Raw genomic sequence first — 13122 nt, forward strand, 5'->3', positions numbered from 1 at the left:
TGAAATTTCAGGTCAATCAAAATAAAATTTTGTATCAACATAAATTTTCACATAAAATTATTTTAAAACTGAATTAAAATCAGATTTAATTACAAAGTTAAATAAATATCGAATGCTATTATTTTAAACACCAATACATTTGGAGATGCCCTTATCTTAGTACCTTCCTTGACCCATTGCATCATTAGGCAATAGGCATAATAAAAGTGAATGGCTGAAATTGAAACACACCAATATCTGGAATGTGGATCACCACATGATCATCTTCACTCAAAAAATCCACTTTTTTAAAAGTTCCCTTATAACCAATTCTGGTTTTTTTCTTCTCACCAGCAAGCTCAATATCAAACACCATGGCAACAGCTTTGCAATCTCTTACTTGTTCTTCCCCAATTTCCCATTGTTCTTCACTCAAATCTTCCTCTCACCCAGGTACATATAAATCTTTCTTCATCTGTTCATTTGTGTAAAAGTTGCAGAAATTGGGTATAATGCATATTTTGTTTCTGATTTTTCACTTTAAAATGTTAGCATGGCTAATTTTTCTTATTTGAGAGGTCCGTTCTATATAATTTTGCCAATATTAGTGCAATTTTTAGGTGGGTATTTTAAATTCAATTGAAAGTTAAACACTTGTAAGTTGTAATTGAACTGTTACCATTTTGTTTTCTGAATTTGATAATTCACATTTTTTCTTTGGGGCAAATCATTATCATTGTTATCTGTTTAAGTGTCCCAAAAAAATGGGTATGTGTCTGTAACAGGTATCACCTGTTAAGATAGGTGCACAACACTTTGATGCTGAGACAGCAACAATGGTTGAGTCTTGGTTGTACAGAAACAACAAGAAAACAAAAATAAGAGAGATAGAGAACAGAATGTAGAAGAAGAGAAACAGATAGAGGAGAATTGATGTTTTATTATCTTGCTTGATTACAATATGGAAGGAGTACATATTTATACACTTGATAGCTAAAACAGATTGAATGACACGTGCTTTTCAAACAAGCAACTTGAACAAACTAACTAATATCACGTGTTGCACATGCTGCACACATGATCTAAAAGCTTATAACAGACTACAACATACCCTCCCCTTAAAAAATGACTTGTCCCCAAGTTTACTGAATCACAAAATTAGGAAATTTCTCTTCAAAGCTGAGTGCATCCTCCCATGAAGCTTCTTGTTCTGTAAATCCTTCCCAATGTACAAGGTATTGAACCTCAGCTTTGTTCTGTTGCTTGACAAATCGTCGTGCAAGGACTGTTTTAGGTTGAAAGTCCACTGAAACATTATGATTATGAAGCCAATCAGGGATATGGGATGCTACTGGTAAAGCTCCATGGAACTTCTTTAACTGTGAAACATGAATGACATCATGAATTTGGGCACTAGCAGGCAAGAACAGTTCGTAGGCCACTTTTCCCGCCTTTTCAATTATCCTGAATGGTCCAAAATATCTAGGAGACAATTTTTTATTGCTTCTGTTTTGGACAGAATTTTGTCTATAGGCTTGTAGTTTCAATAACACCCATTCACCAATTTCAAAGGACCTCTCAGACCTGTGTCTATCACTTTGAATTTTCATCCTGTAATGAGCTGTGGTTAAGTGAAACTTCAAAGTAGAGATCATTTCTTCCCTATTTTGCAAGCTTCTATCCACTGTGGCTGTGGCTGTGGCTGAATCTCCAGCTAAGTAAGGCAAGTGTACTGGGGGTGGCTGACCATACACTATTTCATAAGGGGTCTTTTGAATGGAAGTATAAAAGTGTGTATTGTACCACCATTCTGCCAAAGGTAGCCACATGCTCCATTCCTTAGGTTTCTCACTAGTCATGCACCTAAGGTAACTCTCCAAACACCTATTTACCACCTCAGATTGGTCATCTGTTTGAGATGATAAGAAGACATTAAGAATTCTGTTCCATGTAGTGAAAATAACCCCTTCCAAAAGTTACTCAAGAAAAATGGATCTCTATCACTGACTATGGATCTAGGCCACCCATGTAACTTGAAGACATTATCCAAGTATACCTGTGCCACATCAATAGCTGTGTATGGATGAGCAAGAGCCATGAAGTGACTGTATTTGCTAAGTCTGTCTACTACCACCAAGATAACCTCCTTACCCATGGATTTAGGTAACCCTGTGATGAAATCCATAGCAATATCATACCAAATTTTTTCAGGAATAGGCAAAGGTTGTAACAACCCAGGAGAAGCTACTGTCTCTGGCTTGGATGTCTGACAAATCACACATTCCCTGATGTACTGCCTCACATGCTTATTCAGGCCCTTCCAGTGGAAAATGTTTCTGATCCTCCTAATATTCAGGTCTCTACCTGAATGACCTCCTTCTGGTGATGCATGTTGCCAATGTATCAATTGATTCCTCAGCCGTGTGTTAGGACCTACCACAATTTTTTTGTGCTTTCTAAGTAACCCTGCTCTTAAAGAAAAACCAGCAAACTCCAACTTGTCTTGCAACTCTTCGACAATAGTGATCAAATTATCGTCTAAATGGTAGCTCTGCTTGATAAGTGTCTCCAGATTAGTGTCCACCAAAGAAATGGCCATAAACAATAATTCTAATCCTTGAACCCTAGATAAAGCATCTGCAGCTTTATTTTCTTTCCCACACTTATACTGAATCTCATAATCAAAACCCATGAGCTTGGAAAACCAAAATTGTTGGAATGTGGTTGAATTTTCTGCTCCAACAACCACTTCAAACTCTTTTGATCAGTCTTTATAATGAGATGAGTTCCACTAAGATATTGCTCCCACTTCTGAACAACATGAACCAAAGCTAAAAGCTCTTTTTCATATACTGATAACCTCTGCCACCTAGGCCCTAAAGCCTTACTTATGTAAGCTAATGGCCTTCCTTGTTACATTAAGACAGCCTCTATTCCATCATTTGAAGCATCAGGCTCCACTATGAATGTTTCTATAAAATCAGGAACTGCTAAAACAGTTGCAGATACCAATGCCTCCTTGAGTTGCACAAAGGCTGTTTCAGCCCTTTCATTCCATTGACACCCACCCTTTTTGAGGAGATCATGCAAGGGCCTACACAAGACTGCATAACCAGGAATAAATTTCCTATAGCCTGTAAGACCAAGGAAACTCCTCAAATCCTTAAGAGACCTAGGTGCTGGCCATTTTGCCACCTCCTCTACTTTTCTGAAATCTGTCTGAACTCCTTGGCCTGATATAAAATGCCCCAAATACTCCACTTTAGGTTGAGCAAATGAACACTTAGTAGCCTTGATGTACATTTTATGTTGTCTCATCAAAACAAAAACTTGATCCAAATGTAGCATATGTTCCTGCCAAGTATCACTATACACCAAAATGTCATCAAAAAAGACTCAAACAAATTTCCTAAGATAGGGTTTAAAGACTTTATTCATCCAATTTTGGAATGAAGCTGGAGCATTAGTAAGCCCAAAGGGCATTATTAGAAATTCATAATAATGAGAGTCTTAAAAGCTGTTTTAAAAACATCCTTTGGATACATCCTCAACTGCTGATATCCTGCCGTGAGATCAAGCTTTGAAAACACCTTAGCCCCTGTTAATTCATCTATTAATTCTTCGTCAACTGGAATTGGAAACTTGTCTTTCACTGTTCTCTTGTTTAACTCTTTGTAGTCCACGCAAAACCTCCATGTGCCATCTTTTTTCCCTACTAACACCACAGGAGAAGCAAATGGGCTGGAGCTATTTTGTATGATTAATTGTTCAACGACATCCCTCTGCTTAAGTAGGTACCTATAAGGTCTGATGTTGACAGGAGATGCATTGGGTAGTAGTGGAATTCTGTGATCAAACACCCCCCTCAAAGGTGGCAATAACTCTGGATCTTCAAATATATCTTGAAACTTCATTTTCAATTGCTGTGATTCCCATATTTCCTCCTGGCTTTCACCCTTATGATCTTCACCTTTAGAGGCTAAGTCAATAACCTGTAGGATGCATAGTTGAGCAGCTCCTTCTAATAACTTGCAGCTGGGTTCCCCTTTTAATACCTTCAATTTAGATTGAGGTGCCCCCGTTAGACATAGCTCCTGACCCCCCACTTTGAACTGCATGGTTAGCTTTGTAAAATCCCATTGTATTGGCCCAAGAGTCTTTAACCACTGAATGCCAAGTACCATATCACAACCTCCTACGGGTATAAGAAGAACTTCAGTATAAAAGCTAAGGGTATAAGAAGAACTTCAGTATAAAAGAGCTTCCTATTCATTACCTATTCAACTTTAGAACACTTAAAATCACAGGTTATACAGTTGCCATCTGCTACTGTAATGGCTTGAGGATTTATCTTTTCTAGCTTACACCCTAATCTCTTGGCAAAAGAATAGACCAAAAAATTATGTGTACTACTAGAGTCTATCAAGATATGAATTCTTGTATTGTTTATCATGCCTAGAACCCTCATAGTCTGAAAGTCTTGATCTCCAGTTAAGGCATTCATTGAAATTTTTGGTTCAACTATAAAGGGTTCCATCTCCTCACTTGTTTCCAGGTCAACTCCTTCATTACTAGTTCCATCTTCTTGTACACTGCCATTCACTTCCACAGTAAAGATTTGGGTTCCCCTAAAATTACATTTATGGTCCCTGTCATATTTCTGATCACAATAGTAACACAGGCCTTTAGCAATCTTTTCAGCCTTGACATCAGCAGGTATATTGAGGGTAAGGCTTGCCTTGGAATCTGGTTGATGCACTAGGAAGGGGTAATAAGGGTGGCTTATTGGCATTGGTTTGGAAGGGTGTTTTAACAATTTGTTGGTTGGAATCTGTTTGGTTTTGGGGTATACATGGGCTTATCTGGAAGGGATTTTACTATTATTTTTGAAGTACTGCAAGCTATCAGTTGTTCTTCTTGAAGCCTTGCGTACCTAATAGCATCTGAAATAGAAGTGGGGTCGAAGGCTTTTACAAATGGCTTAATCTCATCCCTTAATCCTCCAATGAAACTCTGTAAAATGTATGCAAGATACCAAGAATTCCTAGAATCGGGTTTCTTGAAGAATTTGTATTACTGGCAGATCAGAATATGAGTGAGCAACTATGGCTTTGATACCTATGTAACAAGTATCACCTGTTACGATAGGTTCACAACACTTTGATGCTGAGACAGCAACAATGCTTGAGTCTTGGTTGTACAGAAACAACAAGAAAACAGAAATAAGAGAGAAAGAGAGCAGAAGGTAGAAGAAGAGATACAGATAGAGAAGAATTGATGTTTTATTATCTTGCTTGATTACAATATGGAAGGAGTACATATTTATACACTTGATAGCTAAAACAGATTGAATGACACGTGCTTTTCAAACAAGCAACTTGAACAAACTAACTAATATCACGTGTTGCACATGCTGCACACATGATCTAACAGCTTATAACAGACTACAACAGTGTCCGAGTGTTGGTGTTGGACTCTTATTAAGAAAATTTTCCATGTTTTTGGTTAAAATCATGTGTCAAAGTGTTCTAATCATGTTCGAGCGTGAATCTTAACCATCAGTTTAAGCTTTTACTTAAATTTGTTCTTTGATATGGTATTAGAGCTAGCATGACTGAAGGTTACGAGTTTGAATTTCAATCACTCTAATTTAAAGTGGAATATTCAGTGTCATGTATGAAGACAGCATGTGCTACATTCACACTATTATGGGTGGATTTAAAATAAAATCAAATGATATCTATGTATTAAAAACTGCTTTTAGAAAATATTGACGGTAAAGCTTGAACCTGGGACAATGTTGTTGCACCCCAATATTTTAACCAACTTAACCGGTATACTTATTAGCGTATGTGATATGTAGATATATAATTTATGAATGTTGTCAGTTGACAACATAAAATAAGGGTACATCTGCCCCTTCACACTTCTAGCCAAATGGCTCTCGTGTGAAGGGAGGGGCGTGTTAGAGTATATAACATATTTCGAGGCCTCAACCATCAGCTTAAGTTTTTGGTTGAGTTGATTCCTTGACACAAGAATATGGGATTTTTGGCTGTTATCTTTCTAGAGAGATTGATTTACTTATGTAGAAATGTGGATGAGAGGCCATATGTTTTTGTTAACCTAATAATCTTTGTTCTGATAGGCATTTGTGTCTTCTCTTCGGCTACGCCCCAGCGTTTACAGTCTTCATTCAACGGACTTCAGCTCAGGATGTGCCCGTCAAAATGGGCTTCGCAGAGGTCATTTTCTGCATCGGTTGGTCGAGTAGTGATGATGGTTAAACCAAAGATCCAATTCATCCAAGGGGTTGATGAACTAACAGTACCAGCAGATGTGAAACTAACCAAATCAAAGGATGGGACTAATGGCACGGCTATATTCATATTCGATCAGCCCTCTGTCTTCGACTCATCAAGCGTGGTCGGTGATATAACAGGGTTCTACATGATCGATGAGGAAGGTGTTATCTCGACAAACAGTGTAAACGCGCGTTTTATCAATGGGAAGCCAGCAGGCGTTGAAGCTAAGTACATTATGCGCACCCCACGAGAATGGGACAGGTTTATGAGATTCATGGAACGCTACGCCAATGCAAACGGTATGCAATTCGTTAAAAAATAAGGCAATGTATATCGTTTCATTCTTTTGAATTCGATGTTAACATTAGTTAACAAGTTGAGTATAGCTTAAATGCTCGATTGCTCGGTTAATTTCCCTGTAGATTGTTTTACTTGCAGTGACGTCGACTCTGACAAGTAACGCTTCTTATCAATAATTCGATTAAGATTTTGTTGATTTACGATCTTTTAGGCCACGTTTTTTGGCCAGGCTGTGATGATGTTGATGTCTGGCGCAATCACGTCTAGCTAGAGGATTTAAGGATTGTTTGAACTTGCCCTCCTAGATGAAAACGTGCCACGACTGGTGCTCTAGGTCGTCTTATAAATCCGATGAACCGAATACATTCTGTTGGTCTTTTTGTAGTGAGACCCTGCTTTCAAGTGGGACATTGGGTTGATGATGTGTATGATGGTTGTTGTGTAGTGTTGATGTTACTATTTAGTTGAACTACTTTGGAGTAACCAGTTAGAGTAGCAAGGCTTGCACATCGACTGAAACTTATTCGCCTTCTTGTGCGTTTCCATTCACGCCTCTATCAATTTTCGTACCACCATCTTCCCAGAAACTCGTGTTCATGAAAGGGACCCTTCGAGACAGGTTTTACTTCCCATGTCATTGTGGTTAGTATGTCACAGCTTTAACACTCGTTAAACTAGCACACTTTGTAGATAGCAACCGGGCCCTGGACCCTGGTGCCATGCCTTGAGTTGTACCAACCCCTTTGCCTAGAAAACGTGTTCGAGACAATCTCTCGGCTGTAGATGATGTGTGGGTCCCATGCCCAGAAGAATCACGAGGTGACACGTGTTCAGGTCTTCTATCTGATTGCAATGGTGAATTGGCCACATGACGAACTTTGATGAAAAATCGAGCTCCAATGAGTTTCTTGTCACAACTCGAGGCCTTAAAGTTTTGCCTTTGTTGACAAACCCGGTTTCATTTCCTAGGAGGTGTCGGCATCCAATGATCATTGACGCTTGGGCTCTCTCGACAAACCTCAATATCATATTCGCGTCTTAATAATAGTTCATGTACATCTGCAACGTTAGACCCAGCAGGCTCCCTTAGAAGTTAGACGATGGTCCATTCCCACCAACATTGCCACTGAACCAGCAGCAAACCTACCTATTTTGACTATTTAAGGATAAAAATGATGAAGACACGTTTAGAGCTCGCTGTATTTAAGCAAATAGAGAGTCCATTTAAAGCTCGATTCAAGAGTTGACTCGTTAAAAGCCACCATAATAAATAGTTGGATCTAGGTCGTCGATTTGTTTTAGACATGTTTAGTCACAATTAGTATCTTTACTCTTACATTTCAGTTTGTTTTAATTTGTTGAGTTTACTTTCGTTTAATTCAGCTCAGTTCTATTCGATTCGATTTGATTGAGTTCAATCTTATAGGGAAATCAAAGCTATTTCAATCCCATTTAGACAATTTGCAAATATTAATTTTCAAGTTGCTATGTATATATCATGATATTATTATAAAAAAAAAAGATTTAGAAATAAAAAAAGAAAATATCAAGATTGAAAGGACTTAGAAAAATTATTTAGTCTCACAAATTATTGTTAAAATAATACACTCAATGGCCTTCCACGAAGGAGCTAGTTTATATTTTTCTATCTTATTTTTTAGAATATACAAATTAACAAATTAATTTTCAGAATACCATTTTTTGTAGGTTTGAGATTGCCTTTTGTTTTATTCATATAAAACCGATATTTTCATTAGCAGTTTATATTTTCTAGCTAAATTGTCAACCTATTACCACTATTTTCAAGTTATACATATAGAGAATCATAATTAAAAGAAGGAAATATCGATTTTTCTTATTATATTAGAAAGATACGACTAAAAACGACTAGAATCACAAACTCTAATAAACAACAATTCTACATAAAACAATGCTACTTCTATTGTCATTATTGATTACCCTTTCTCTTCCATTGAAATTGCAATATTTTTTCTCAAAACTTCTCACATAGAAATGCGTAATGCTGCAATCTCAATGGGATAAAATGCGTTATTAAATAACTCCATAGTCTTAATTTGTGAATATATTAATTAGAAAGTGTTATATATTTAATTTAATTTAAATTGTAATAATTTAAACTTTGTTTTGGAAAAAAATTACAATACCATTGGCAAATAAAGTGTTTATAATGGTTCCAACTAATTGTAGTACTTCTATAGTTCTATATAAATGAAGTTTCAATCATTAACCAAATTGCTTGTGATTGGAATAGCACTAAGTTCATAGAAAAAGCTGTAAATTTCCAACTTTTGGTACTTGCCTCTAAGATCCTACTACATGATCATAAATATGACAACTCGTTTGACTGATGGTATTAAATAATGAGAATGATGATGAAAAGTTGTATAATATTGAAAGCAAAATTTCTTGAGAACTTTAATAGCTATTCTTGTTCTCACTCAATTATCTCATTTTCTTCCTATAATTCATTTTAATGCATTAACATTTTTCAATTGAAAATATAGTAATAGAAAAATGTCAAAAATTTTTTTGTTATGATCAAGTTCAATTAACGATAAAATATTATGTTATATTTGCTGAAAATTGACATTACAAATTATTTTAGTACCACCGTTTATTACCAATAATCAATTAGGCGATAAAATATATATTACTGATCCAATGTAAAGAGTTTCTAATCTTAGCTTTTGAGGAATTGAGCAATAGCAATATTTCATTATCTCAATATTGTTAGCGGCTCCTTTTGAAATGTCAAATGTCTGCACGTTATTTCTTACAACGGTAATAAAGCCAAAAAAATTATTTTTCAAATGACCCTCTATAGCATATAGCGTCTGCAACTTCACCTACACAGATAATGCACACGAGTAGATAAGCCAATTCTGCCTGATTCATTCATTATAATCCGAAACCAAAGACGTATGCAACAGAAAATATTGTTTTTGCTAAATTGCACTACATGGGAATATATATGTATCTTACAACATTTATGTATCACTAAGCAAAATCGTAAGGGCTGAATGTAAGGATCCTATAAACCACTAGAATTATCAAGCTTGAACAAGAGCATTTGAAGTTTTTTTGTCTAAAGATCATTTGAAGAGCTACAATTAACTTCTTCGCGATTGACTTCTTTGCTCGTTCTTCCACGAATTCTTAGCTGCTTCGGCAGATGCACCGTTTGAATCGCCTTCGCCTTCTTTAGGCTTCGAGAAGAACGGATCCCATTCATGGTATCCGACCTCTCTTTGCCCGTCCTCAAGAAGGGCGTATTTCCAACTGTTTTCCTCTATAAAGTTATCATATTCTGTTCTGCCTTGAATGATGTTCTTTCTTAGTCTTGTAACCTTGTCGATTACCGCCTGCACGGAAACATCGAAAGCATCTGGAAGCGTCTCGAGCTTGGATCGAGGATCAGCGTATATCAACTTAGGTATGAGATTGATGACAGTTTCCCTCATAATCTTGACCTGTCGAGGAGGTATTTCTCGAAGCCTTTCCTCGATGCTGAGATTCTTGTTACGAACATCATTCTCGGAGATGAAAACTGAATAACTAGAGAAGTTCTTAGGCAGATGCCATGTGTACTGAGTGTAAGCCGAACCAGGGTGGAAAAACACGGGTATACAACCCGCCAACATGGAGTCGAATGCTGATCTACGAGTATACGAATCCCCTTGTGGCTGTAAACAGAAAAGGGAACTCTGAAACATCTTCATGATACTACTCGGCGAATGACACTTGCTCTCGCCAAAATCGCATTCCAAAAGCTTGCACGCGTTTGTATGCTTGCATTGATCTATTATTTGACCTCTGATAGATTTCGGATTGTCGGGTCTAGGAGCCCCAGCAAATGAGAAAAGATATTTTCTCTCGAGTTTCCTCATCCGATCTTGCCAAATAAACACATCCGCGTCTTTTGCTGGATGGAAGTATGTCGGATATGGTATCGCAAAGTCGTTTGCATTCCATGGGCTCGATTCAACCACCAGCATCGACATGTTCTTAGCCGCGGGCAAAAACAAGAGCTTACTACCCCAGTCTTTTTCGTCTTCGGTTAATCTTCGGAAGTCCCAAGTGATCCTTCCTGCAACAAGAAAATGATCCCTTCCGTCCATTACCTTCCACTCAGGCCTTTTCATAAGCCAATCAACCAAATCGAGCGAGGCAGCATCTCTCCTAGATATGTTATATCCCCAAAGATACCGAGCAATATCAAACCCGGCATAGAAGGGTACAAAGACAGCCGCAGCAAGCGAGGAGTCCTTCGTCAGGCACTCGTACTGTTTCATCCGATTGTTAAAGATCACATCGACAGCAAACTGATTCGTTGCGTACCATCCTGTATTCGAGAATACCCCCTCAACATTCTCGAGTGGGGGACCGAGTCCAGCATTGGTAGTAAACTTACACATATTAGTCCAAAGACTAAGACTCCTACACTCTTTAAGCATATCATCATTGAATCTAGAGGGAAGGTCATGAACATAAATGTACCTCCCACCACAAGGATCACTAGTATTCTCAACTGTCCTCAATGCCCTCATAAACGAAAACTCGCGAGGTTCATCTCGCGGGCGCACAATATCCCTAGGGCTAGAATCACTAGTTTTCGATCCAACATCGATCTTACGATTACTCGAAGAAAAACCCTCATTACTCCTCTCATTCTCAACATCAATCCTAGTCGAATCGGGATCATTATGCACATCTACCTTCATGGGATCATCATCATTTGAATCCTCAGACTCAACCTTATTAATCCCCTCGATTTCGACATCATTTTTACTCAAATCAGACTCATTGTGCAATGATACCTTCATGGGATCATCACTTAACCCAATTTCAGATTCATCATCAATTGATCTAACATCTTTGGATATAGGTACAGAATTAAAAGTCTCAATTCTAATGGGATTTGATTCTAAAGCAGTGGAATCATTGACATGATTACTCCCAAGAACAACAAAATGGAAATACAAAAGCAAACTCCAAAAAAAAATACACAAAGAACTCAATATACATAATCTACTAGTGTGATTCTTTGAATTTCCTTTCTCCATTTGATAAGGAAAAGATCCCACTGTCCACCTACGTCTCATTACACTACCAATAAACCCTCATTTCAGCTTTTACACAACTCAAAAATCCATAAAACAACACAAACCCACAAAAACTACTATCCTAACTTCAAAACCCAGATGGGAATCTTCACAATCAAGTATAAATTGAAATTAATTACATAAAAATGATCAAAAATTAAGCAAAAAATCAGAAATACAGAGATTTTAATCAGCAGGTTTCAAGGGGAATCTTGAAATCTTAGTGTGTATAAACAAAGGGAAGAATAATCAATAGGTGCATCAATGCATGAGCTGATGCCTGATTGTGTTGATGTAATCAAATAGATCAGAGATGAGTGAAACTTACTGTTTGGAAGTTGTAAATTTTAGCAAAAAAAGACCAGAAATGGAAGAAAAAGAGTTGAATAAGGAGCAAGCAACGGAAGTAAAATGCAAAGAAGAGGGGAGAAGAAGGTATAAATATGGAGTAAGAACGGCTCACGTTAGATCCGTGCGCCTATTGGAGGGAACTTTGTCGGTAGCCGGTGGATTCGTGGAAACGTGGCACATGCCGTCATCAAATTATTTCTCCTATATCTCCAATGCTTTTTTTTTTTCCTATAAATACTTCCTCTATTTCAAAATACTTGTTGTATTTGTTTTTTCATGCAATTTAATATATTAATTCAATTTTTAATATTTATAATTATGTATAATAAAAAATTATTAAAATTTAATATTAATAATCTTTGTATTGAGATGAATCAAACAAGATCTCACTTGAGTATGTTTTAACTTATAAATTACAAATTAATCACAAATTAAAAGAGATAAATGAATAGTACAAGTATTTCCAACAGGAAGTATTTGTTCTATTTTAGACCCTCTTATTCTTCTAAAGTATCTTCGACTTTTCACTATTTTTAGGAGGTCAAATAAAACCACTTATGAAAGAGAAAGAGAGTAGGGTTTTAAAATTTTGATAGAGGTAAAGTGGGATTAGTAAGTGAAAATGTTAGATGTAGTAAGAGTAAATTGATAACGTTAACATACTGAAAATAGAAGTGAGACATTTAGGATGACTTGACTAAATAAGAAAATGAGACTCTTAGAGTGAATTGAAGAGAGTATTAAATTTGCATCATGTAAAATGAGTGTAAATTGAGAACTCTTAACAGTGTCATTGGATTTCAAAAAACAAACACTTGACAATGTCAACAATTTTATATTATCCAATTTTGTTAACAAATTCAAACTTAGGTAAGCACTAGAAAAATATATATTTTAGTAACCTTAAAGACGAGAATGTATTTTATTTGGCGTTAACTTTAGAAAAAATTCATTAAACTTTTTAAACAATGTTGGACGCTATATCGGATTTACAAATTGTTATATAACACGATTTCATCGAGAGATGCGCCTCATATATAAGTTCAATAACTCATCTCGTACAT

At 36.6% G+C, this 13122-nt stretch overlaps 2 protein-coding genes across 2 annotated transcripts; one reads left to right on the forward strand and one right to left on the reverse strand.

The window, feature by feature from the left end:
- Positions 1-200: 200 nt before the first annotated feature.
- Positions 201-6780, forward strand: LOC130827180 (photosystem II reaction center Psb28 protein). Its single transcript, XM_057692832.1, has 2 exons — positions 201-432; positions 6128-6780. The coding sequence occupies exons 1-2, from the start codon at positions 354-356 to the stop codon at positions 6604-6606; spliced, it is 558 nt and encodes a 185-aa protein (XP_057548815.1). The 5' UTR covers positions 201-353; the 3' UTR covers positions 6607-6780.
- Positions 6781-9353: 2573 nt separating this feature from the next.
- LOC130827269 (xyloglucan galactosyltransferase MUR3) lies at positions 9354-12139 on the reverse strand. Its single transcript, XM_057692938.1, has one exon. The coding sequence runs from the start codon at positions 11705-11707 to the stop codon at positions 9716-9718; it is 1992 nt and encodes a 663-aa protein (XP_057548921.1). The 5' UTR covers positions 11708-12139; the 3' UTR covers positions 9354-9715.
- Positions 12140-13122: the final 983 nt, after the last annotated feature.

The sequence above is a fragment of the Amaranthus tricolor genome, chromosome 11, assembly GCF_026212465.1.
Source record: "Amaranthus tricolor cultivar Red isolate AtriRed21 chromosome 11, ASM2621246v1, whole genome shotgun sequence".
Taxonomy (NCBI): domain Eukaryota; kingdom Viridiplantae; phylum Streptophyta; class Magnoliopsida; order Caryophyllales; family Amaranthaceae; genus Amaranthus; species Amaranthus tricolor.